Genomic DNA, 27,012 nt, shown 5'->3' with positions numbered 1-27,012 from the left:
CCCCCTGGTTAGGTAGGACTCAGTACATGGTAATAGGGGATTCAGTTTTAGCCGTAATGGTTTTGTGGCTGTTTAGAACCGACCCCCCAGCCCCCCTCACCCCCCCTGATGATTCATGTGGCTGATCCCAGATGAAGAGTCGCGCAGAGAGTCTGTCACTTTTAAGACCCCTTAGCACAAGCTGAGTGAGGCAGAACAACAGATGCAGCGGTGGAAAAATAAATATCAGTTAGCCTGGCATTATTTAATTAGTTTGAAATAAGCAAATCCATGCATGATACAGTAGTTACTTGTTATTTTGATTTATTATCTTTTTTTATATATTATATGTATTTCATATACACATGTTTAGATATAGAAAATCGTTTTTTATTATGGTTGATGTTAACACAGATATTTTGAATAGATCGAAAAGATTTGGTGCTCCTTTGGGAGAAGGGGTTGGTGAGGAAGAAGAGGAGGAGGAAGAGGCAAGAAGCCCATACTAGCCTCCTCTGCCTGTGGTCCACTGGACACATGATGGCACTGTGGCCACAGACAGCAGAGTGATGCTTTCTCCCAAGCATGTGTCTCCATTACCCTTTCCTGTCCATAAATAACCACCTGTCGAGCGTCTGGCAACACTAGCTTAATGAGTTATAAAATACCTTTCCTCGTTCCCAATAAATCATGAATCTGAGGCCATCGAGTGAGCGCAGTGATTCATCAGATCCTTCAGCCCTTTCGAGGTTGAAGGTCTCTCGGGAGACATTAAGGCCAATGACACATTTCGGTAGTTAAATTGTATTTCTTATCGATGCTTCAGATCGTGTAGGCAGCAGCAGGATCTATTTAGGGTGGCTGGGTTTCAATCACCGGTCACCGGCAACACACCGGAGGATCACTGGTCAGTCTGCAGGCAGGAGAGCCGAGCCCGTCTCTATGGAAATTGCTTTCGTCATAACGCTTCCTATAAAAACCAGGCAGCTCGGGGCTCTGGTGTGTCTGCAGACGGGGGAGAGGGAGCGCCTTGGCAGCAAACAAACACCTCTGGCTGTCCTTTATTTACCAAATTGCATTTACATAAAGCAGCACCCAGAAGCCATTACCTGCATATTATTTTTAGCTTGTTATCTGCGATGTTGTTAACCTCAAACCCATTATTTCTTAATGCCCATGAATGATTTTCTCTTCACAGCCAGCCCTTCTATTACAAAAAGCATGATTTACTATAAAATACTATAATTCCTTTCTTGTTATTTAATATCCATATTTTTATATATATATATATATATATATATATATATATATATATATATATATATATATATATATATATATATATATATAGATTTATATTAATATTTATATTAATATTTCCTATATATGTTTTTTCACTTTTATTTTCCTTTAAGCATGGCTGTGTTGGGCATTTATATTCATAAAACCAACAGGTAGGCTGCAGTTTGGACCACCGGCCCATGCAGGCTTGTTTAATAAACTGCCGGTGTAACAACAGCAGCAGAAACTTAGCTGTGTGATTTGAATTCCGACATGCCAGTCTGCCAACGGTTGGTTTAACTTTGGCCTTTTAACTCATCCCATAACTAGCACCATGCCTGGACTCTTGAATAAGGAGAAATGGACCGCCCTGCCACTCAGTGTCTCGGACATCACTTCCTGTGTCAGAGGTTACACCTTGGCGATGACAGCCTCCATGACCTATGAAAATATTGAGGACCATGCCATTGAAGGTGAGTAATGGTTTCGAGTCTCCTTCTTGACGCAAAAAAACATTTCACAAAAACATTTAAGTCAATTATATAATTTCAGCAAATATTCTGCAGATATTATTTATATTATATTTTGACGGTTTGCTTGTATTTCTCTGTCTTTTCAAACCTACCCTGAATGTGAATCACCAAAAATGCTAAAATGGCACGTTTACCGTGACATTTCTGCCTCTCATAACTTATAACGAAAATGTCAGATAATGTCAGACAAAATACATCTTTGTCTCCAATCAATTAAATGATGGCTTATTCACCACTTCTCATATCCCATCACCTAACCATGCAGGCATCTTTATTTACCCGCTGGAAGAGAACTCCACAGTGGTGGGCTTCGAGGCTATGATATCCAGCCAGATCATAACACTGCAGATCAAAGACAAGGCCAAAATCGATGACTGTCAGCCAGAAGTTTCCAGTGCTACTGGAACACCCCAGAGTGGCAGCGGTAAGAAACACGAGGACTAAACCCCATTGTGTTAAATGACACAACAGACTGCGTGTGTTGTTGTTGAGTTACAATGTACTCAGAGCTTTACCTGAGCCACTGTATTCACAAGCCTTCAGGAGAACAGCAGACAACTGGTGTTGCATTGGAAATGTGTCACATTTTTGACACATTTCCAATATATGTACTCCCCGTGCCTGCCTTTGATTCTGTGGTTGACTGGTCTGGTCTCTTCTGTTGCTGGTCTGGCCTCGCTGCAGGGCATGTGGTGATGGACGAGGACCTGGAGAGGACCGTGTTGGTGGTGAACCTGGGGGTGATCCCTCCTATGGAGACGGTCAGCATCCTGGTCAGCACCTCCTCCGAGCTGTCCACCCTGGCCGACGGGGGCATCCGGGTCTGCTCGCCCTCCGTCTGCACGCCCAAGGTGCAGAGGACGGTGAACGAGGAGCAGGGCCTGTCCCCGAACTTCACCAGAACGTGAGCGCAACCCCTTATTCAGTGTTGACCGTGAAGAACCGACATCACTTCTGACGTGTAAAACAAATGTTTCGCCTTTTGGTTACACATTTGGTTAAAAAGTAATGATTTGACTGTTTTAATGAGGAAGGGCGGAAAAACGATTATACAATATATATCGCAATAAAACTCCCCCCATCCTCTCTATTCCCTCCCTCCCTTTCTACTCCCTCTCTCTCTCCTTCCTCCCTTGATCCCTTACATGTAACGTGATTGACAGGGCAGATGGATTCCCCCGAACCAATCAGGGAAGAGATTGCCCTGATTGTTCCAAAATGAGCCGATAGCGGTCTAAGATCTAGATTGTCTCATACAGAGACCAGAAGGCAGTCCAGAACAGATCCTCTCACAGGGCACTTCCCTCACTAATAGCTAATAGCTTCTAATTGATTACCCTGACATAAATAGCTCTTAAATTGTCCCTTCATCAGCTTCAATAATCCTAGTATATAGCTCTTAAATCGTACCTACAGCCCCTTGAAGGTATTGAGTTGTCTAGCATTGAGAGCAGTGGTGTACTGGCCATCGGGCGTTCCGGGACAAATGCCAGGGGGGCCAACGCGTCATCGGGCCGGTGGGTGGTCAAAAAATCCATACCGGTTTTACCGGTCCTGTGTGCTCTTTACCATTCAGTCATTCGGGGAGTGCATGAGAGCATGCTTCGTGCTCTCTAGCCAATCACAGCTACCTTAGTTAATGTGCGTTAACATTCTAGACCAGTGCAATAAGTAGCGTGCAGCCGTGAGATGCCCAACAAATGTCTGGAAAATGTCAATAAGTGAAGGAGGGCCCGGAAAAATAGAAAGAAGAAAGGACGCAGCATTAGAGGAACAGGCCCCCAACATTAACTGAATGTCATATATGCCCCCCCACCTCTTTGGGTGGTAATACTTGAATGATATATGGCTTGGTGTTTGTGTTGTTCAACATACAGGAGAGAGAGGAGTACCACGGGCCATAATGAACAGACTCCCAGCTCAACCCAGCCGGGCCTGGTCACGCTGCTCGAGGAGGAGTCCATCAACTCCATGGACTACCAGTTCAACTTCAACCTAGAGATCCGTGCTCAATACCTCCTGTCAGGTCAGACGGTTCCTCTGCCGCATTAAGAACTTGACACTTCAGTGACTGTTTGCGGCATTCATGGCGTTGTTTTTCTTGGAATCACACCTTACCTACTCAGCGCTTACTTTTCAACAGTTACTTTGTAAATCTATACCTTCTGATACATTATGCATTTGATTTACATATTGGTAATTATACATACATGATTTTCACATGATTTTTTTTTATTCAGGAATTGGTCTCTTTTTTGTTCGTTAAGGGTGCATCATCTGTTGAAATTAACAAATAGATTTAGTGAACACATTGTTCCCTTTTAATGAGCAATGATTTAATTAGTCTGAACTTCAAGTCTAGACCTATTTGTACTTCCAAAACATTTGAAGCCATTACGTATTGTTGTCGTAGCAGCTGGGGGGAACAAATAAACATTAAGGTAGCACCTCCAGATGTTGTGTGCTGGAAGGCCTGCTGTTTTTAATTAGACTAGACCTATTAGAGCCACAGTTCCAGCTGTCAACCATTTTAAGATGCCTGTTGCTTCTTCTTCTTCTGTTTTATCATCTTCCTCTTCTTCTTCTTCTTCCTCTTCTTCTTCTTCTTCTTCTGGTTTATCCTCTTCTTCTTCTTCCTCTTCTTCTTCTTCTTCTTCTTCTTCTTCTTCTTCTTCTTCTTCTTCTTCTTCTTCTTCTTCTTCTTCTTCTTCTTCTTCTTCTTCTCCTTCTTCTCCTTCTTCTTCTTCTTCTTCTTCTTCTTCTTCTTCTTCTTCTTCTTCTTCTTCTTCTTCTTCTTCTACTACTGTTTTATTTATCTTCCTCTTCTGGTTTACTCCGGTTTCTTCTTGTTCTTGTTCTTCTTGTTGTTCTTCTTCTTGTTCTTCTTCTTCTTCTTCTTCTTCTTCTTCTTCTTCTTCTTCTTCTTCTTCTTCTTCTTCTTCTTCTTCTGCTGTTTTATTTATCGTCCTCTTCTGGTTTACTCCGGTTTCTTCTTCTTCTTCTTCTTCTTCTTCTTCTTCTTCTTCTTCTTCTTCTTCTTCTTCTTCTTCTTCTTCTTCTTCTTCTTCTTCTTCTTCTTCTTCTTCTGCTGTTTTATTTATTGTCCTCTTCTGGTTTACTCCTTCTCATCATCGCTTCTTCCTCCGGGTTCTTCTTCCCCATAGGAGTGGAGAGCCCCTCTCACGCCATACGGGCTGACGCAGATCCTCTGGCCCGCTCGGCCACCAGCGTGGTCATCACCCTGGCTGACAAGTACACTTACGACTGTCCCGTTGAAATCCTTATCTACCCCAGCGGTGCGTTAACAGCTTCGCCTGGGCATCCCTGCCCACTTACTCTCTCCCCTCCACTCTAAAGAACAATATTATCAAACAGTGTTTACCTCCTCCTCGCCAAACCCATAGAGAGGCAGCTAGGTGATTCATCTCTCTCTCTCTCCCCACCCCTCCCTCCTCCCCCCACTCTCTGTTTCCTTGGACACTAGCTGTCCAGCTGATATTTAAGCCTGACATGGCCGGAGAAAACAAACTGCATCTCTGCCGTGTGGGTGTATAATATCCAGGCTTTTGATGATGATTTTCCCACCTCCCTTTAACAATATCAACCCAATTGTGTTTGGAACACTATACCTCCAGAGGGAAGGTTAAAAAGCCGGGCTATAACTACCAAACAGACAGACAAAGGGGGCTTGTGTCTGCACACAGGTCCTGATGCCAGTATACTCATGCAATTGAATTCCACCCAGCGGTGTACTTGGGCCTCAATCTCGTCTCATCATGCATTGACCCGTAGTGATGGGGAGAAAAGCAGGGACAAAACAGAGCCGGTTCGGCCTGCATATCAATGCACAGTGTCAGCTATCGTCTGTTACACGACTCAACTCAACAAAACTGGATTAGCATTCTTGGAGCGCTCAGGACGTAAGTCTCAGAGAAGCTTATTCGGTCAAGCCAAAGGCTCGTTACTACAAACGGATATTAAACTCAGCCAGGTAGCCGACACTCCCAGGAGATGTCCTTCTGCATTAACTGCGTACATGTATGGTCATGCATGTACAACGTTGCCATGATGCATCCTGACAACCAGCTCTAAATAAACATCCCCTGTGTTACGTCGTCATGCTCCACTATGACAGAGTGTTTTTTTCTCTTAATCACACACCTTACCCAATCAGTTCTTGATGTGAACAGTTTTTCTTCCCTGACGTGTGAATTCTGATACACGATGCATGTACACATTCGCTCACTTTGATCGTCCATATCGGTGATGTTCTCCTCCCTTCACTGTGTGCATATATGAGTATGGGCAACTCAGTGCTACTAGAGTTGCTGCTATGCTTCCTGAATAAACAGCCCTCGGTTGCAGCCTCGAAGCGCAATTACCAGCCGCCGTCCGTCTTCATCATGACACTTATTGTTGCTAGCCTGTTGAGGTAGGCTGAGGGAATGTCTGTGTCATGCATCGGTGCTCCCCCCCCTGTCCCACACAGAGCCCCACCTCCCTCACGTTCTCATCGAGGACGGAGACATGACCCAGGAGGAGTATGACGAGCACCTGCAGGGCAGGAGCGACTTCATTAAGGCCACCAAGAAGGACCCCAGCGACGATAAGAAGGTGTGGGAGTGTGTGTGTGTGTGTGTGTGTGTGTGTGGGCGGGGGGGGGGATTATGTGGGTGAGAGGGGGGGCTGGTAATGTGGGTACGTTTGTGGCCTAGTATGTGTGGGTGGAATTTCAAGTACTTAGTTTTTATCAAATTCTTCTAATATCTAATTATTATACAAGGAAAAGGAAAACAATAACTATGTAAAACACCTTAGTTCCAATGGAGTTAATAAAGACCTTAACTTTGAAATGATGTGATATGAAATTGGTTTCTATGGAAACTCACCAGGAGCTCGGAGCCTACCAGGTATCCCTTGTGTAGGCACCGTACATAGCATTGCATTTATTTAGCTGACGCTGCTATGCAAAGCCATATCACAGAGGGATCTATCCACTACACATCTACCGAATATCTTAGCCCATAAGGCGAAGCCTAGACGGCGTAGCCTACATGAAATAGAACAAAATATGTTAATACACATCTTCAAAGTCAGCCAATGAACTCAGTCTGGGAAAGCTTCAGGATTGTAGGGGTGGACAGTCTCCCACCCCTTCTCTGCTTTACATAGTTTGTACTTCCTCAAAGTCCGAAACACCGTAGCCTCATTCAGCTGCAAAATTATTGAAATGTTGGCGGCCTTGTTTAATCACGCTAGTGTATGCTAATAGTTACCATGTGGCTAACTAGCGGGAAGAGGGAAAATGGTCTCCGACTGCCGTTAAATTGGCTTGAAGGAATAGGAGGAGATCGATCAACTGAAATGACCTGATATCGCATCGGATTTCATGGAACATAATTTTTCTGATGCTTACTGTTAATAAGAATTTGTGTTTCGATCTCTTTAAGTGTTATTTTTATGCCTTGAAAGGCATTTAAGGCACCCTAAGATGTTACCCCGAATAACGGTTTCAGTCTTCATGTTCATTGCACTCATGCAATTAATTTAAAATGCATTGAAACTGCATCGGAGGCACAAACTAGGATTTGCCGCATGTGTTTCAGCCCTGGGAAATTCTGTTCTAGCGGCTCTGTTGATCTTTCGCAGGTAGATGTCATTCACAAGCGTCTTCACAAGGACATACTCCACAACCCGGTGGTGATGCTGAACTTTTGCCCCGATCTCAAGCTACTCAGCTCAGACCTGAGGAAGGTGCATGGAGAGTTCATCTTCCTCATCGACCGCAGTGGCAGCATGAGTGGAATAAGCATCAATCGTGTGAAGGTATGAGGAAGTATTTTAACCCTGTTTTGCATCATGTTGGTTTATTATTAATATGCGTACAGTGTTAAAATACTGGTAGGTGATTAATTTACCATAAACATGCGTTTAGTGCTGAATTATTTGATGAACTGTATTTGATGAAAAATGTATTGATAAGTTGAATAATAATTTATTTGAGAAACTGAAATTGATTGGTTTGATGATCAACTAATGGTTTTATATAAAGCAAAGATCCAAACATTTGCTGCTTATGTCCCGAATGCCAATTCCAAGGGAAATTTTTATGATAAATAAATATATAGAAATCAATGATGGCCTAAAGCGATCACTAACGAGCAGTGTGTTGGCCTTTGAAAGGTACATATGTTTGACTGACTCTGAAGAGACATGACCAGGCTTCATCTAAAACGCCTCTGCTGTTCCATTTATTAGGTTTAGAAAAAATAGTCACTGTAGATGATCAGGGCTTTCAACTCCTATATTTTAAAGAGCCTGTCGGTAAGTGATTGGTCTTGCCTCAATGCACTTGTGAAAAGCTAGCCCTGGCTTAGAGGCCGACCACTTTACACTCATTTGAGACTCATGTGCCTGGCTTTTGTATGGTACGTCTCGTACCTTACAATCCCTTGTATGGGTGTAGTGAAAGTCTGCCTGTGGCAAGGCCAAGTGTGTGTGTGTGTGTGTGCGTGTGCGTGTGCGTGTGCGTGTGTGTGTGTATGTGTGTGTCTCTGTCTGTCTGTCTGTCTGTCTGTCTGTCTGTCTGTCTGTCTGTCTGTCTGTCTGTCTGTCTGTCTGTCTCTTTCTCTCTCCTTTTTCCTTTGTTCCTAATTCCTAATTTTTTTATAATTACTACTCCTTAACTACCCCAATTTACTTTAATCTGAGTCTTTGTAAAAAAAAATCGTAGATAGATATTATTACAATTATATTGCAATATTTCCAAGTGTTTGGCTTTAAAACAAAATCGTATATCCTTCTTCTTCTTCTTCTTCTTCTTCTTCTTCTTCTTCTTCTTCTTCTTCTTCTTCTTCTTCTTCTTCTTCTTCTTCTTCTTCTTTTTCTTCTTCTTCTTGAGAATCAACGATTCTGCTGTTCAGGAAATCCAGAGAAGTCTCGACGAGCTTGCCATTGATCTGCATTTATTCAGCAGCACACCTCAGAAAGGGCTGTCTGTGAGGGAGGGAGAGACGCGTCTGAGGCATCAAATGGCGACTGACCTCTTCATGTCCTCTTCTTCCCACTGTCCTTGGCCGTGGCTCTGCTTTGTGTCCCTATATAAAGGACGCCATGGTGGTGATACTGAAGAGCCTCATGCCCGGCTGCCTCTTCAACATCCTGGGCTTCGGCTCCACATTCAGAGCCCTGTTCAGCACTAGTCAGAACTACCAGGAGGTAAACAACAACAACAACAACAACAACAACATCATCCTGTCCATGACAGACGCATTCCTGTGTGTTCCACCTTCATCACCTCCATCCTTCATCTTCTATTGAGATGGAGGGAAAAAAGGAGAACAGATATTTTTCCATTCGCTTTTTTGTAAAGCGACAAACCTAACAACACGCGTATTTAGTACCCACAGTTCGAAGGTCTTGCCCCAGAACATCACTGAGTGAAACAGGGTTTGTGTGTCACACATGTGCACGGCTCGCGTCTCCATAAGCTCAAATAATGAAAAGAAAAACATTGTATCCATCGTATAATGTACTTGCCTGTCTCTGGCTGCTCTCATGGCGCCGGCTAGGACACGCTGGCCCTGGCTTGTGAGTACATCAAGAGGGTGAGGGCGGACATGGGCGGGACCAACCTCCTGACCCCGCTCCACTGGGCCCTGAGGCAGCCCCTGCAGAGCGGCCACCCCCGGCTGCTCTTCCTGCTGACCGACGGCGCGGTCAGCGACACGGGCAGGGTCATCGAGCTGATGCGCAGCCACGCGCGCTACGCCCGGTAGGCCGTCATCCTCGCCATACACACACATACACGCCCGCTGGTACATGCTCTGGGGTCTCGCACGACGACCGCTAGCTGCTGGTGTCTAAAGAACACTGGTTGAAGTTGTGTTTTAGGAGAAAAGCATTTTCTATTATTTTTAATAGAACATGCAGCAAAAAAACTAAATCATATGCTGACACTGCCCAATTAATACGGTGTATTAATTGGGAATTAACTGCAACAGCTTATTATTTCAAGGCAATCCTTTCTCTGATAAGCAACAGATTCATAATAGCTGTTCAGTGCCTTTGGAGATGCATTGTATTATAAAGTGTATATATTACAGTCTTTAGAAAGAACCAAAATATAATAAATCAAATCAAAACAAATGTGATTGTCTCACTGAAGTACATTAGTAAAGTCAAGGGCGCCCAACTGAGAAGAGGCCATTGCTGTTTGTTCACGAAATGGCTCATCCATATTTCTCATAGGGTTTGGGATTAACACATGCAATAACCCAATTTAAGGCAGGGGAGTATCATACCATTCACATATAATCCAGACTTCTAACCAGGTGAGCTCTGTGTTGTAGAGACAGCCACAGATACACTGAAGGCAAGAAAATTCAAGAGCTTTATATGAAAGATAGAATATATCTTGAATACAATGGACACTCATTGATCAATTCATGGTCATCAAACAATCTTCCAATGGAGCTAAGTGTGTGTGTGTGTGTGTGTGTGTGTGTGTGTGTGTGTGTGTGTGTGTGTGTGTGTGTGTGTGTGTGTGTGTGTGTGTGTGTGTGTGTGTGTGTGTGTGTGTGTGTGTGTGTGTGTGTCTACCTTTGCGTGCGTGTGTGGGTGTGTGTGCGAGTGTGTGTGTGTGTTTCTGCCTGCGTGTGTGCATGCGTTGGTGCGTGTGTGTGTGTGAGTATGTGTTTATCTGAATTTGCGTGCGTGTGTGTGTGTGGTGTGTTTATCTGTATTTGCGTTTGTGTGTGTGTGTGTGTGCATCTGCCTGTGTGTGTGTGTCAGGTGTCATACGTTTGGCATCGGTCAGGGCGCGTGCAGAAGACTGCTTCAGGGACTGGCGACGGTCTCCAAAGGAACAGCCGAGTTCTTGGCAGAGGGGGAGTGCCTTCAGCCCAAGGTACTCAATATGGCATCTTATCCCACGTTGACACCCAGCCGTTTAGCTCTGAAAAGAGCTAAATGCCGTCAAAGCTAACTAACTATTAGCTAATTGCTTTGGCAAGGAAATCATGACATAAATGATGCCCGTCTCAGCAAGGGTTTTGTATTGTCCATTTGTAAGCCTTCATTTTAGTGTTGTCCATTCACTTGATTTGTCGTTTAAATGGATCAATTGCATGACCCAGAAGATGAGTTTCTCTATTATATGAGCGTTGAGGTCATGATGATGCTGCTGATCACCTACATTTCTCTTATTATTATTTATATTATTAAGTGTTTGCCTATTGATTGGTTTTGTATTGTTCTGAAGCGTCGAGGAGGCGCGCATAGAGCACCAACCAGATTGTGCATTTCTATTCCCCCCTCTCCCCATCAGATGATCAAGTCCCTGAAGAGAACCATGATGTCCCCAGTGCTCAGCGACATCGCCATCGAGTGGCTTTTCCCCGAGACCAAGGAAGTGTTGCTTTCTCCCGTGGGCAGCTCCTTCCTGTTTCCTGGAGACCGGCTGATTGGCTACAGCGTGGTCTGCGACACCACGCGCTTACATCCCAACCCAAACTCAGTTAGTACATGTACTACACTGGACCTATGGAACATGAATATCCGTATGGATGTGGATATGAATATGAATGTGACTACTATAAGGACGATGATGGTGGAGACGGTGGTAAATGTAGAGATGGAGGTAGTGTTGGTTGAGTTGAACCTGGTGATGGTAAATGTAGATATGGAGGTGGAGATTATTATCATCATCATTATTGGAAGCGTGTGTCTGTGTGTGTAAGTGAATCAGCCCCCCCCCCCCCCCTTTCACAGAGAGCTCAATTAGATCCTTTCAAAGCCCTTTCTAGAGTTCCCTCCCTCTTCATCCATCTCCACCGACAACCCCAGGACAAGAGGAGGCGCTACAGCATGCTGCGCTCCAACGAGTCGGCCAGCTCCGTGTTCTTCCACTCCCAGGAAGAGGAGCCGTGGCGGTCCTCAGAGAGCGAGGCCCAGGGGGTCCCGACGGCCGAGACGGCCTCCAGCTCTCCCTTCTCCCCCTCCCAGGACTCCATGTCAGAGAGCAGCCCCGTGTCCACGCAGCAAGACACCACCGGTAGGACGCAATCACAGCCCCCCCCCCCCCCACAACACAAAAAGACTAAAAATATAATCATTTAGCAAACTCAAGTGCCCCCCCATAATCAATTCAATAGGATTTGAATCTTAAAATAATCGAAGCATGATAGTTGCAGGATGTTGCAGGACAACACAGAGCTAAACTAATGTTAGACTAATGTGAGATGCAGTCTACATTAATAGTGGGGGAGTATTGCCCTGTTGTTATTGGGTGCTTCTTCTCAGCCACAGCTATTATATGAGCGTTGAGGTCATGACCCCGCTGATCACCTACATTTCTCTTATTATTATTTATATTATTAAGTGTTTGCCTATCGATTGGTTTTGTATTGTTCTGAAGCGTCGAGGAGGCGCGCATACAGCACCAACCAGATTGTGGATTTCAACCCAGGCAAGAAGGTGTACACACCCAGCGACCCCAGCTCCGTGGTGGGGAAGAACCCCCTGAGGAGAGCCAAAGCCCAGGAGCTGGTGGGCCAGACCAGCCCAGACTACGGCGCCCAGTGGAAAGACGACTACCAGGTTGTAGCCTGAAAGTCGAATGGAACATGCTTTTAGAGTCTGAGATTTAGAGTTGATGATTAGATTGCCTGTGTTGCTAAATAATCTTGTTATCTATATTAAAACGAATACCCGGAAAGACCCTGGAAATTAGAACTCCTATGTCTAATCTAATGAATTCATCATGTTACATTTTATCTGCTGCATACAGAAGCACATAATGCCAAGCTTGTGGCGAGAACAACAATAGGATATTATCCAAGCCATCTGATGCTGGCCTGGCTGGAGTGTAATCAGGAATGCTTAAGAGGAATGCACACACTACCGTTAAGGCCCGGGGAAATCATACAAACAACAATTAAGCTGCCATGTTGCTGTGGGTGTGTATCTCGATTTAATCAAGGAAAATACAGCGGCCCCTGAGAAAAATAATGCAGCTCCTTTACCACATGTATAAGGACCACAGTAGTTGGGGGGAAGGTTCAAGGACTGAGTCTGTTGTTGAGCCGATGTCTTTGTGTTATGACGGCTGCGTTTGTAAATCAGAGAACCTTCGAGGCTTCGTGACAATATTTCTAAAACTAGAGCATCCATAAATGAAAGCTCCTGCAACATGCATGGACTCATCAGGATGGAAATCTAGGAACTATGAATAATTCAATAATATTCGTCTCACATCTTGAATCTCAACCAGTCCCAGCTGGAGAGCCTGTGCGCCACCGCCTCCAGAGTGCGCCCTGCCGGCGGCCCTAGGGCTCCCTCCCAGCAGGAGGCCGACGGAGACCCCCAGACCCCGACCCATGCCCGTACCCTCCAGGCCCAGGAGGAGCCTCTGGCGGTGGGGAGCAGCGTGGCGGCCGGGCCCCCTGCGCCGGCAGCAGCAGGCCTGGCCAACCAGGGGACGGACGGCTCCAGGTCCTCCACGGAGAGCCCATCTGTGGGCAGCCTCGGAGATACAGGTGAGAGCGCTGCTAGGAGACCGCTCTCTGCTGCCTCCCCCCGGGGGGGGTGGGACGACGGCAAGAGCCGCTGTGAAGCGTTTTTCAATCTTTTACAAATGATTTCAAAAGCCATCTTTTCACATTCATTTCCCGTCTGGTACTATCCTCTTATCTTATCTGAAAGATGTCACTGGGACATGACTTAATTTCTCTTCTTTGATCTTCTATTAAGTCTGCGAGCTGTAATAGTTTAATAAAATCGTATTCAACCGATGGTATAGAACTAATGAACTGGGTGACGTGAAAGGTCAAACAACGAACCCCAGAGCGAAGCTTGCTTACGAGACGCCGAGCTGAGAAGAAGTCAAAGAACCCGAGACGCCCTTTGTAATCCGGAGATTAAACACCCCGCTCGGTGGCCTTTCCAGACGCCTACGCGCACCAGCTGTGCGAGGTGGAGACCCCCCAGGACGGCCTCTGCCCCGGCCTGCCCGCCTGCGTCCCGCCGGAGAAGGGGGACTGCAAGGCGGTGGTGACGGGCTTGCTGTGTGGCCAGCCGGTGAGGTGGGAGGTGGTGTTCGACATCAAGCCCTACCTGAACGGGCGCGAGCGCGAGGAGAAGGTCCACGAGGACCTGTGGAACGAGACCTTCCACCACCTGGCGGGGAGATCCATCCTGAGGAACTTTGAGCACATGGCCGAGAAGAAAAGCGAGATTGAGCACGGTGAGCCTGACGGTGTGTGTAGCATATCTGTTGATGTGATTGTGCATAGTGTATATGTTCGGTGTTTGTCTTTATGACGGTGTATGTACTGTATATGTTGATGTGATGGTGCATAGTGTATATGTTCAGTGTTTGTCTTTATGATGGTGTATGTACCGTATATGTTGATATGATGGTGCATAGTGTATATGTTCAGTGTTTGTCTTTATGATGGTGTATGTACCGTATATGTTGATGTGATGGTGCATAGTGTATATGTTCGGTGTTTGTCTTTATGACGGTGTATGTATGTACTGTTTATGTTGATGTGATGGTGCATAGTGTATATGTTCAGTGTTTGTCTTTATGACGGTGTATGTATGTACTGTTTATGTTGATGTGATGGTGCATAGTGTATATGTTCAGTGTTTGTCTTTATGATGGTGTATGTACTGTATATGTTGATGTGATGGTGCATAGTGTATATGTTCAGTGTTTGTCTTTATGATGGTGTATGTACTGTATATGTTGATGTGATGGTGCATATTGTATATGTTCGGTGTTTGTCTTTATGATGGTTTATGTACTGTATATGTTGATGTGATGGTGCACAGTGTATATATTTGTTCCAGTTTATGTCTTTATGATGTTGTGTGTACATATATGTCTTTGTGAAGGTGCATGAACTGTTTTTGTCTTCACAACGTTGTGTTCACAATATGTATGTCTTTATGATGGGGTCTGATGTCTGCAAATCCAACATTTACAACACGTTCAACATCGTCCAACAGATATCTCCTTGACAACGCAGATATATGCCCAAAGCGCAGCAGAATAAGGTTTTCAGCTGATTAGGTCGATAAAAGGCCAAAAACTATATACAATATTTATGTGTACATATATATTAATGAAAATAACAATTCATATCTAACACTGTTGGTAACTGTGGTAAAAGCGCAATAAACCACTCCACTGTTATTGGTACTAATATACTTCCCGGTCATAAGCCACAGTGCCTTATTTTACAATAAGGGAAGACACCACCGTTGTTTATTCTTTATATTGTAATAAAATGATGTTTATAAAAGCTGGATATATCTCATCTAGACAGAGACCGTATAAGGTTGACATTGTGTTGTGTTGTATTGTGTGTTCCTTCTACGCAGGTTCAGGGAGACGCTACCAACTGTACGCCATTCACACCAGCAAGGCCTGCAATATACTGAGCAAATACACAGCGTTTGTCCCCGTGGATCTGGACACTAATGAGTATTTGGAGACATCCATTGAGTATATAAACACTTGTAAGTCTTCCCTATTGATGAAACGTATTGAATTTTGAATCCCGTGGACAAAGCCTTTCATTGAGTGGAAAAGGTCGGGGTCCCTGGCAATTTTGGTTTCGTCAATATGAAGGCCAACAAGCAGATATTGCGCAATGACAATCCAGAGACATATAGCAATTAGCTTTTTATTGTTTTTTTTAAAAAACAACAACATACACAAAGCAGGGTACACATAACAATAGTTAACAATAGCTAACAATGAACTGACATTAGTTAATACAGTAATAAGCAATAACATTAACTGATGGTGTTCATGTTAATTCATTCTTATTTAATAGGGTTTGGTCAACCCTAACCCTAACCCCCCTAAGGGTTAAACCCCCAAGGGTTAGGTTAACGAACTGTTAGTTACATGTTAGTCAATGCATAATACTCTGGCTAATGTTAATGAGTTTTTAACGTTTCTTACAAACACATCATGAATAAAAAAACACAGCATACACAGTAACACAACATACACAATCACAACAACACAATCTGGACCCTGGAAGCTTATGAAAGATGGGCTTTGTCCTCCCACTTTCTTTATTTTATTTTGTATCAACAAATACAAAAAAATTTAAATATATTCATCTTAAGGGATCTGAGAGGAGCATAACCCAATGCTCAAACAGATTGCCCTACAGTAATAATAATCATTCTCTAGTTATAGCTTTCCTTTTCACACATGAAGGGAGACCTGACAGTCATTGACACATTCAGACAGATACAATATTTTTTTGATCGTTTGGGTGATACCGATGTCGGTAAAATGGGTCTGTGTGCTTGCATTTCAAATAAAATGTAAAATAAAAAAAAAACGACAACAAAAGGCTGAATTGGTTGTTGCAGGTGACGGAGCCAGGCCGGGCTCCCACTCCAGCTCGCGCAGAAGGAAGAGAGGCTACTCAGTGGGGCTGGGCCGCTCCCAGTCAGGCTGCATGTCGGAGGAGAATGATGAGGCGCTGCTGCCCAACAGTAAGACCTGCCGCCCTCCCCATGTTCCTACAAGCGGCTCTCTGTCTCTCCTTTCCTTCATGTGCAACAGGAAGAGAGGCGGGCATGCGTGTCCTCACACAGGGACAATAAAATCGATTTACGCGAGACCGACCTAACTTGCGTGCTGGTTGTGAAATGTTTCAGCTTTAGTGGTAATCACTATTTTCCGCAATGCTTCGGTAGTAGCATAGCAACAGAGGCACACGCCGGAGAGGCAGCGACGTTCCTGCTGTGCACCAAAATACCCAAAGATGTTTGCTGACCCAAATCAATCCTGCCCTTTTAACCAACGAGGCTGTTTCCTTCATTTGTGTTCTGGTCTTCAGGTTAGCCCCTGTCGTGTCTTTAATCACTATTCTGATTTGTTAGGTGAAGACGGAGCGTCTCCATGCAACACCCCGTCATCGGCCGGCTGGGAGAGCTGCAGCTTCACAGAGAGTGAGTGGAACAGTCTGACCCTGGATGCGTGAGCAGCTCCCCAGGCCTCAGCCCTCCTGCTGTCTGTCTGTCTGTCTGTCTGTCTGTCTGTCTGTCTGCAACAGAGCAGTTCCCCAGGCCTCAGCCCTCCTGCTGTCTGTCTGACACAGAGTTGTCCCCAGGGCTCAGCCTTCCTGCTGTCTGTCTCTGTCTGTCTGTCCGTCTGTCTGTCTGTCTGTCTGCAACAGAGCTGTCCCCAACAACCCATTCTTGAGTATGGGTTGTGTGGTCTCCAGTCAGAGATCACATCCCATAGTATGGGTTGTATGGTCTCCTCTCAGAGATCACATCCCGTAGTATGGGTTGTGTAGTATCCAGCCAGAGATTCCATCCCGTAGTATGGGTTGTGTGTTATCCAGCCAGAGATTCCATCCCGTAGTATGGGTTGTGTGGTATCCAGCCAGAGATCCCATCCCGTAGTATGGGCTGTGCTGTCTCCTGTCAGAGATCACATCCTGTAGAGAGTGATTATTTTAGTCTATGCTATTTCTGATGACATGTTTCAAGCTAACCACAGTTATGAATGGTTCCTTCACCACATAATGGACAACACCATATAAGGTTTTAATGATAAGTTAAAGACTACAAACAGGGCCACTTTGACATTTATTTTTAAGCCAAGACAGACCAAAGGTTAACCTGGGTAAATTAGAACATTTAGGCATGGCCTACATGTTCATAACTGTTTGTTTACCTGTGTACGCCAGATGCTTCATGAACCAGTTCCAGAATGCAAGCCCGTTTACCTTGTGCCTCTGTTAGAATAATCCACGTTATTGAACATTTACCACTCTCCGGGTCATACCTAGCACGAGACCACCAAACCACAAGGGATTGAGTTAGTTTTACTTCAAGAGCTAAATTGATGCGACTTTGTCTCCCTGTGTGTCTCTGCCCCCAAGCCTCCCAGAGGAGTCCCTCTGTGACCTCCGACCAATCACAGAGGTCCGTCGAGAGCTTTTTTTCTGCCAGGTCGGTAATGCCTGGAAATGCTGCTGCTTCACACACACACACACACACACACACGCACACACACACACACACACACACACACACACACACACACACACACACACACACACACACACACACACACACACACACACACACACACACACACACACACACACACACACACACACAGACACACACACACATTTGACACACATTTGACACACAATGCAAACCCCCTTCCTCTAACCCCTACCTGCTCCTTAATGACAGGTATCTGTACTGTTGAACCCCTACATGCTCCATTAAGACCTTATCTATACCATGGCACCCCTACCTGTTCCTTAATGACCTGTCTCTGTACTGTACACCTACCTTCTTCTTCATAACCTGTATCTAAATTCACTGTCTAACCCCCTACTTATTTGTTTACAACCTGTATCTGAATCCACTGGTAGTTGCTTTGGATGTCTGCTAAATAAGCAAGGAAGTGAACGCAGACCTTTGACACCTTTTGCTAATTTTCATGCAGCAACACCTTATGGAGTATCTCCCTGCCCTTTCTCTCTCCTTCCCTTCACATTCTCTCTCTCTCTCTCTCTCTCTCTCTCTCTCTCTCTCTCTCTCTCTCTCTCTCTCTCTCTCTCTCTCTCTCTCTCCCTCCTCCAATTAGACTGACGCTCAGCAGGACCCGTCTCCTGACTCGGGCGGCCAGGGGCTTCATGTGTCGCTCAAACAGCAAGATGGGTGACTCAGCCGGGGAGAGCGACAACAAGAACAAAGACTACATTCCTGTGGTGAGTCCACAGGTCAAACCACTGCCTCGAGCAATCATCACGTGACGCGCCTCCGGTCGATGCCCCTGTCCTCCTATGGAGCTGAACCATACGGTTTTGCCAGAGGCTTTTTATTCCTTTCTACACTCAAAGACTGTATTCCCAACACTCAACCTAGCGTTCAGCTCTGTTCTGATGATGATTGTCTCACCGAAAGCAGCAGTGATGCGTCACCTCATACGGTCACCCTTCACTCACCCTTTGACCAGCGGCGGTCGGTCGTACGTCTCCATCTAATGACCCATGGTGGTTCGCTTGTGTGAATCTATTTAAAGCAGCTATTAAAATGTGTACCTCGGGGCTACCGGAGAGGACTCCAGCGAGGCCGTCAGACGCAGCGGGCTGAGCGCCGGGATGACTCACACTAGAGACGTCTTCTTCTTCTTCTTCCCCCCAGGTGTCGTTGCAGATGGCGTGCGGGGCGTTCCCCCTGGACGGCGCCCTCTGCGACGCCATCAGCGTGCCCATGGACAAGCTCAAGTGGACCTCCCCGTTCTCCAGCCACCGGGCGAGCCTGGGTCCCCACCTCTCTCACTCGGCCCCCCGGCACATCCCCAAGAGTGCGGGAGGCGACGGAGGCGGCTGCAGCGCCGGGGGCGCCCTTCAACGCCCGCACCACCTCCACCAGAACCAGCAGCAGCAGCTGCAGACCGCGGCGCTGTGGCCCAGCAACGGCGGCCCCCGCACGGAGGCCGCGCCCTCCTCCCTGGGAGGCGGCCTGTCCTCAGGCTCCTCCCCCGAGCCAGCCCTCGCCTCGCCGTCGCAGACGGACAGCGGGCGCGGCTCGGAGACGGAGAGCCAGGAGGCGGTGGCGGAGGCGGCGTTGCCCCTCCAGCGGCTCCAGGAGGTGGAGAACATGGTGTGGGCCACGGCGGTGGCGCTGGCCTGGCTGGAGCACAGCTCGGCCGGCTACTTCATCGAGTGGGAGCTGGTGGCGGCCAAGGCCAGCATGTGGCTGAGCGACCAGCGCATCCCAGAGGGGCGGGACTTAGCCTCGGTCAAGGCCGCAGCCAATCAACTCTTCATCATCCTCAGACACTGGGACGAGAACCTGCAGCTCAACATGTTGTGTTACAACCCCAACAGTGTCTGAGACCGAGTAGACCGATCCTATGCTAAGTGTTGTGTCTGAATGTTTTACAAGGCTCCCATCTGGAGTCCAGGTGTGTCATTGCAGTCGTGGGCGTTGTGCAATGTGGTCTTCATATTTTTGTTGAACATCCCATGAGAAAGTATCACTTTTTGTTTTCCCAGATATTAAGTAGCACCGTATGCTAGAGATTACCAAGGGGGTTTCACATGCTGTAGCAAGATCCTGGCTAGCGGGTGGGGGGGATGGAACTGGAACTGAGCCGGAGATCCCAGGATTGTTATTAGGGAGAATAGCGAAGATCATGTAACACTCTAAACACCACTGACCATAAAACATTTGAGACGTAAGATAAATAAATGTCTAGTTTTCATCATATTGATGTCCCGCACTGGATATTCTTAAACAATTCCTGGAGAACATTAATTTAAACTTTTCTCATCCAAATATTTTTGTTTGTGATTATTGTAATCTTATATATATTGTATTGTGACAAATTGATTGATGCCATTTGGAAAGTATGTAAAATTAACCTGCAAGCCATGCTACTAGTGAATATTCTCACTATTGTACAATGTGTTGGCACCAGAAACAGTAAAATATGCAATTGTCAGCATGGCCTCCATTACTATGGGATATTAATGCTTGACCTGCTTGCATAGCATTTTTATTGTTTATCGCCTAATACTTTTTTTTTTAGGTTTGAGACTTCAAACACTATACAAATCAGAGCAGCTTTAAAAAACATATCCAAGACTGTTGATAATTAAATATTAAATAGACTAAATTGAAATCAATAAACCAATATGAATCTTGTTTTCCCAAAGATGATGTGGGAAAAAACAATGCACACTTGTCATTAAAAGAGGAACTTAGTGTTTTGGTGTAGGTCTGAGGAGACCGTAATTATCAGAATGAGCAAAGGCCTGACCGCCCCCAGTCACCCCCACACATCAGCCACAAGTGCCTCAAACAGGTTCACTTTAAACGTTCCCAGAAGATGTGCAAGCGACTGTTTATGTTGATATGAATCTACTCTAAATTTTAATGTATATTTGGTTTGATATAGATATATTCCTTTTGCTCATCTGCAATGTCATTTTGATTGATTCTGTATTCTATTCTGATATTTGTGTTGTTGTTTTTTCAGCTGAAGCTGTTTCGGTGTCGTTGAGTAGGCTAATTTAGGTCCTTTCTGTCCGACGGTGTTGTTTTTGACTCAGGTTTATTATTTATCCACTCAGGCAGAGGTTGCTTGCGTTCTGCATGAGAATAACTAACTGTTCATGTACCGATGTTGCCAAATGTCAAGTGACTGAAATGACTCGTCCTGCGCTGTGCTCTCCCAGAGGAGCGGTGGTCACACCGCATTTCGTAGTGCTGAAATGCGGTGATACGTCCAGCTGTAATTGTGATGACTCGTACTTCTGACACGCCGTTGGGGCTCAGTTAACAGTGCAGAATATATTTTGTTAGGTGGCTACGTGTGTCTTAAAAAAAAAGGAAAATAAGATTGTTGAATGTTTGAGACTCTTGGAAGCTGCCTTAACAAAAGGCCAATGCTACTGCAGGTGCATGAAATAAAATCTCTCGACACCAGCTGTGCATCATTCTTTTTTTATTTGATTTGTATTTTTGTGCATTGTATTTGTGATATATGGTGATACTCTATTATATCTGCAGATATATTCTGATATTTCCTAGGCCTATAGGAATAGAACAGTTATATATCTGGAGTATAACATTCTGATGTAATATATTTGTCAGAATTGAACCTAATTTTATAGTTAACTACAGGGCAAATGTACACATGCTGAATACGATGATGGGTGAAACTGGCTGTTTAAACGTGTCCACTATATCAGAGAGTGTAGGAGTTCAGCATGGAAAGGGAATGAAAGGAAAACAGGATGTTCTCTAAGTGACTGCTCACTAAAGGGGTCCCTGCCAGACCATCTTGAATCCTCGCGTGAGGGAGAGGAGCAACACTCCACCTCCACCTGTTGTGACGTCATGCTCTGAAGAGCGACCGCCTACTTGAATTTAGCAATCTCCTTTCAAATTGAAGAGAGAGGCATGTTTTCACATTGCATCCTTTCCCCTAGCAACCATTCAAATGTATTCTGCCTTCATTTGTATTTTATTTTATCCTTAAAGAAATGATTTACCAGAAAAAAGCCTTTTGTGTAACAAGTACATTGCTTCCGATGAAACAAATCTATTTTTTTTTTCACGGGTATGTTGTTGCTAGGTTACGGCCTCCATAGCATTTGCAAGATGTCATGTAGGCTACAGTTAATATCACATTGTTCTGCTTGTTACATCTTACAGTGATTAAACATAACATTAAACTGTTTTTTTATCATAAAAAAATTAGCAGTGGTTCTATTTAAGGCTATGAGTCATCTTAAAATGGAAACCTAGAAAAATGTGGCAAACAATTGATTTAATAAACCCAGTGCACTCAAGCTTTTTGTGAAAATTATGATAATTTCTTCATCGTCACAAAACGACTAAACAGCAATTGTATACATTTTATAATTCAAGAATTTATTGAATTACCCACACACAAATAATTGTTGTCTTTGTGAGTGGGTGGGTGTGTGTGTGTGTGTGTGTTCTTGTGAATATCTTCCATAGCCCTTGTAAATCATTTCAATTCAAACCGGCTTGACAATACAGAGCATGTCTTTCATGATGCACACACATAGTCGTGCGAGAAAAATAACCAAAAGTGACACACGAGGCAAGACTGGATGCAAGCCTTTATGTTTCCATGGTGTTGTAGGGGCTGCTTCTCTGTTGAGCTAATAGACTGTAAAACCCTCTGAAAAGGTGGTGGTGGTGGTGGTGGTGCTGGGGCCGGGTGGCTGAAGCATGTGCTCAGACCTTTCATCCCTGTGTCATATCCGGACACCCTTTGGCAGTGTTCTATCAATGTTGATGAGTGGTGAAAGCAACCAATCAGGCAGCAAAACGGAGTGGGTTGCGAGGGCAGAGTTGTGTCCAGAGAAAATTAACCTGGTGTTACATGATCCAGTGTCCTTAACAAACCTCAATCCTGCTTTTGTTTTTCAGACTCGATATCTTGGGAGATTTCAAGATGTGAACTTTATTTAATAACTAACTGCTTGTGGATTTCCAGAGGTTTATTAGCAATGCATGTTTTCCTGTCAAAGGCACATACTATATTATGAGTATTATGATTTCAATAATGATCTTGCCTTTTACGGATGTATTAAAGTGAGGGCCAATCTATTGCAAGGCAACAGCTGTCACTTGGAGATTATTCAGAGGAAGGCTTTGTCCAGCATAGTTTTTTATAGAAAGAGTTGACCAAGATACAATATGAAATGAAAACACTTCAGACAACTCTTTCCTTTGGTCAGCTTTATCGAACATGGAAAATGGGATTTATATACACCATTTGCAGGGAGTGAATGAATTTGAGCAATGTGATATTGCATCATTATATAGTATTGGTAGTACTGATGCCTGCCAACCATATAAAAGTCAAAAGTTGGCCAGTTTATATTTATCCAGTAAAATAAACAGTTTACGACTTACCACATAAAGGCAACACACTGCAGGATGTTGTTGCTTGACAAGGTTATCAAATCGTATTTGTTTCACAATAACATTGCTCTATTGTATTAAGGGACGCAGAGAAAACAAACCCAATAGTCATTCAGTCCTCTGCAGTTGAGCCCTTAATCACACTAAATGGAACACAAGACCAACATCTGAATCCACACATTAAAACCCCTAATTGCCACAATAGAGAAATTTGCAGTAAAAGCATGTTGACTTGGGAGTCCATTCTCAAATTACACTGAGCAGTGTAAAAATAATACTTTCAGTCAGAAGATACGAGCAATTTAACTCCATAGCAGGATCTTAAAGGAACAGCCAGTAGCACATTTTGATTATAGTCTCTGCTCTAGTAATGAGACGGCTGCTGGCAGCCCATCATATAGGAAAAAAAAGATGGACAATAAGAATACGATTTCCTGTTGCAGTTGGTATGAAGTAAATATACTTCAATACAATGACCTTGTCTTTAATGAGGTTTCAGTTGTGACAATTAAAAACACACAAAAACATGTCCTGAAGAAGGTGTTCAAGCCCACCTATACTTTCTTGAATGACAGACAGAAGATGAACAATATGACTCATACACAGTCTGTTGCTATTGTAAATGACGCTCACACACCAAGAATTGTCTCATTCAATAAACCCTTTTCCCAGGTGTCATTTTAAGACAAGCTCTTTGTACCAGGGCACATGTAGTGTATTTGTCCTCATTAGTTTTTAGCGTAGGACTTAATAATAAATAAAATTAGCAGACCCAATATTCGTACTAAGAGCGAGACCACTGTTTGTCCCGATGAAACCTAGCCTCGTGAGACCATCCTGGTCTCGCAGGTTCACGTTCTGTTCTTCTCCGAATCGCAAACTTGAACGTCAACACGGTCTCCCGAGGCGACATCTACACACGTCTAACGATCAAATATCCAGTCTTATTTTAGACTTGACCGCATCTTATCTTTCTCAGCCGCCGACTGGAATCCTAGTCATGACAACTCGGCAATAGATATAATGGTTCCCTGCTTGGGTGCGTGTTTATTCGTTGATGAACAATGCATTTCGGTTCGCGTGTCATTAGCTGTTGTAAAGCGGGACCACCCTGTCTATGGCCGCCCTGCAGATGGGGCACCTCTTGGGCTGGGGCAGGGCCAGGTAGCAGGGCCCGCAGGCGCACACGTGGCCGCAGTCCAGGAACGCGCAGGAGCGCTCCCGGCTCAGGCACACGGTGCAGGCGGCCGGCGACACCGCCCCCTCGTCCACGTCCAGCTCCCGCAGGCGCCTCCTCTGCTGCTCCTTGAACTCCCGCAGGACGCTCTTCTCCTCGCGGGCGCGGCGGTGCCGCTCGTAGCGCCGCCACAGCAGCAGGAGGAGCAGGGAGCAGGCCGCTGCGCCCGACGCCAGCGCCAGAAGCCGCCACACGCGCACGCCGCTCTCCTGCTTGCTCAGCAGGGACTGGTGGTCCAGCCGGCTGAGGAAGTAGGGCAGGCCCTCCTTGGGGGGCTGCAGCTTCACCAGGTTGTGGTCCAGCACCAACTCCCCCACCCCGGTGACGCTCTCGCCCAGCCGCAGCATCTCCTCCGTCTCGCGGACGCCCTTGGGCCGCTCGCCGCTGATGAAGTGGCCGATGACGTTGGAGAGCGACTGCACCGAGGGGTGGAAGTTCTCGTAGACCGTCTCCAGGTCCAGCTCGGCCGAGTCCAGGGGGCGCACCACGCGCACGGCGGCGTCGACCGCCTGGTCGTGACTCACCAGGTCGAAGGGGACCGTGTTGGTGCGCTGGTGGATCAGCTTCTCTGTGTCATTCCTGTGTGGGATGGGACACCCGTGGTGTGTTAAGACCACTGACGTTCTTAACAATTTATCAGACACAATTATACAACACAAGCTAAATGAACAGTGCGAAATATACTTCAACACACACACACACACACACACACACACACACACACACACACACACACACACACACACACACACACACACACACACACACACACACACACACACACACACACACACACACACACACACACACTTACCAGATGTGCGTGGTGCGATTCCATACCATCTTCTTCTCCTTCAGGGTCAGCCTCTCAATGACTCCCTTGCAGTTGTCAACAAACTGGCTGCTTAGCGATTCCTTTACGGATTTCACAACACCTAAGATACAGGACATACAAGTGAAGCAACGGAAAATGGAAGCAAAGCTGAAGTTCTAAACCTTCATCATAATTCATGCAACCACATCTTTGTACTATTGAGCGACTTGGATAAAAGTGAAGTTATGTTTAACATACCTTCTACAACAGCATATGGGACACATCTTCCAGGAATGTCAGACAGGTACTTTTTCAAATCTTGGTCAATGGGGACCTTTTTGGCTTCCTGCATTTAAAACAGATTAGATCAATTCTGGTTGGACACCTTTGCCACTGATATGCAGAATGTGCTGACATTTGGGTGAGGCTGTTGTGCTGTTGACCTTTAATCTGGCCACTGTCGTAGCCCGCTTCCTATAAACAGAGTAGAAGAAGGCGGTCAGGGCCGAGCTGCCAGCTAGCAGCACAACCTGGACTGTGGAGGGCTTCCCGTTGGAGTCCATGTTGTGTTCTTCTGCCGGTGATTCTGCCGGTGATTGGCTTCCTGCTCCTTCAAGCACCGGGGGAAATAACGAACCAAGAGCTGAAAGACGGAGAGATGGATAAGAGCAGTGTTTTTCAACCTGTGGTACACCAGGGTACTGCATGTGCTACGCGGGGTTTTACTTTTTTTAATAGACGACGGCTTGTTATTATTTAAAAAAAAAAAATTGTGCATTCATGTTACAATTCATGTCAATGCACAAAAATTAATGTCAGCATTAATGTTTTGTGTAAATTTGTCTTAAAACAGTGTTGCAGTGTTATTCCCACTAAAGGCGATGGCCATGACTTTCCTGCAGTGATAATTGTGTATGTGTGGGCACTGACCCTCTTATGCTCAGACACTGCATGAGTATGTATCAATGGTTTACATTTTGCTTGTTAGGTGGTCCGCAAAAAGTCCTAATGATTGAGTGACAAATGCACCTTAAAAAGGTTGGGGACCGCTGACTCACTAATGTCCTTGATTTATGGCTTGTCAGTTCACAAGCTTCAACCAATTGACATGCGAGAGAGACAAAAATGCATAAGGACGTATTGTAACTATTATTAAAAAAAAATCCAGATATCTGGCGGTTATTACCTCTGGGATCAACCAGGAGGTGAATGACCATAATGAGATGACATTGTAGAAACACCTCTCACACAACCACTAACGTTCAGTCTTACCGTTAGCAACCATGGTAAACAGCGTATATTAGTATTGAAGTTAATAGTTACTATCACTTCGAAGCGATAATAACTATCAAGGCAGTGAACGAACGGCGCATCTGGTTTAAACGCCCTCTGGATCGGCTCTAAACATCTAGAGTCAGACACATACACGTCCGCATTGTGTTAGCAAGTTTAGCTTCGGCTATCCTGTCAAAAGATAGCCATTGAATTACATTATGTAAAGGCTTAGTGACTAAAGTCCCGAATGCATTGTCACCACGAACAGAGATAATGTAGTTTTTCCAGCTTACTCACCCCTTTCTCAAAGAGGACAAGCTAAATAGAAAGTTAACGCTACAGCAGCAAAACAAGGAAACGTGTTTCAATATATGCCTGCAGTGCTTTAATATACCAGCAGGTGTCAGCATGCAGCT

General features: G+C 45.2%; 2 protein-coding genes across 3 annotated transcripts in view; one reads left to right on the top strand and one right to left on the bottom strand.

Annotated features, from left to right (window-relative positions):
- Positions 1–19,697, top strand: part of vwa5b1 (von Willebrand factor A domain containing 5B1) — a 23,192-nt gene extending 3,495 nt beyond the window's left edge. The window contains exons 3-24 of the mRNA XM_056591207.1: positions 1,591–1,733; positions 2,059–2,217; positions 2,478–2,697; positions 3,671–3,819; positions 4,958–5,089; positions 6,283–6,407; positions 7,443–7,619; positions 8,901–9,011; positions 9,365–9,567; positions 10,587–10,701; positions 11,122–11,310; positions 11,640–11,868; positions 12,214–12,392; positions 13,066–13,143; positions 13,198–13,330; positions 13,741–14,037; positions 15,183–15,320; positions 16,194–16,319; positions 16,710–16,778; positions 17,720–17,789; positions 18,442–18,565; positions 19,002–19,697. Coding sequence (XP_056447182.1) covers positions 1,595–1,733; positions 2,059–2,217; positions 2,478–2,697; positions 3,671–3,819; positions 4,958–5,089; positions 6,283–6,407; positions 7,443–7,619; positions 8,901–9,011; positions 9,365–9,567; positions 10,587–10,701; positions 11,122–11,310; positions 11,640–11,868; positions 12,214–12,392; positions 13,066–13,143; positions 13,198–13,330; positions 13,741–14,037; positions 15,183–15,320; positions 16,194–16,319; positions 16,710–16,778; positions 17,720–17,789; positions 18,442–18,565; positions 19,002–19,697 — 3,858 coding nt within the window. The 5' untranslated portion in view covers positions 1,591–1,594. The remainder of the gene's footprint in view (positions 1–1,590; positions 1,734–2,058; positions 2,218–2,477; positions 2,698–3,670; positions 3,820–4,957; positions 5,090–6,282; positions 6,408–7,442; positions 7,620–8,900; positions 9,012–9,364; positions 9,568–10,586; positions 10,702–11,121; positions 11,311–11,639; positions 11,869–12,213; positions 12,393–13,065; positions 13,144–13,197; positions 13,331–13,740; positions 14,038–15,182; positions 15,321–16,193; positions 16,320–16,709; positions 16,779–17,719; positions 17,790–18,441; positions 18,566–19,001) is intronic.
- Positions 19,698–23,057: 3,360 nt separating this feature from the next.
- On the bottom strand, positions 23,058–27,012 carry mul1b (mitochondrial E3 ubiquitin protein ligase 1b). 2 transcript variants are annotated; one of them, XM_056601293.1, is made up of 5 exons: positions 26,894–27,012; positions 25,765–25,964; positions 25,580–25,667; positions 25,322–25,442; positions 23,058–25,086 (listed from the first exon to the last, which is right to left on the bottom strand). In XM_056601293.1, the coding sequence occupies exons 2-5, from the start codon at positions 25,882–25,884 to the stop codon at positions 24,357–24,359; spliced, it is 1,059 nt and encodes a 352-aa protein (XP_056457268.1). In that variant the 5' UTR covers positions 25,885–25,964; positions 26,894–27,012; the 3' UTR covers positions 23,058–24,356. The 2 variants fall into 2 exon arrangements, with proteins under 2 accessions (XP_056457268.1, XP_056457259.1); XM_056601284.1 differs by lacking the exon at positions 26,894–27,012 and adding an exon at positions 26,508–26,881.

The sequence above is a fragment of the Gadus chalcogrammus genome, chromosome 1 (genome assembly GCF_026213295.1).
Source record: "Gadus chalcogrammus isolate NIFS_2021 chromosome 1, NIFS_Gcha_1.0, whole genome shotgun sequence".
Lineage (NCBI taxonomy): Eukaryota > Metazoa > Chordata > Actinopteri > Gadiformes > Gadidae > Gadus > Gadus chalcogrammus.
Note: the sequence above shows the minus strand (reverse complement) of the source record. Positions and strands in the feature narration are given on the sequence as shown.

Excerpts from the sequence above, each read along its gene's own strand:
- mul1b (XM_056601284.1), bottom strand. The coding sequence starts at position 26,538 with ATGGTCATTCACCTCCTGGTTGATCCCAGAG. Across the intron at positions 25,965-26,507 it reads CCTCCTGGTTGATCCCAGAG|CTCTTGGTTCGTTATTTCCC; the intron begins GTAATAACCGCC and ends TCCGTCTTTCAG. Across the intron at positions 25,087-25,321 it reads AATCGCACCACGCACATCTG|GAATGACACAGAGAAGCTGA; the intron begins GTAAGTGTGTGT and ends CATCCCACACAG.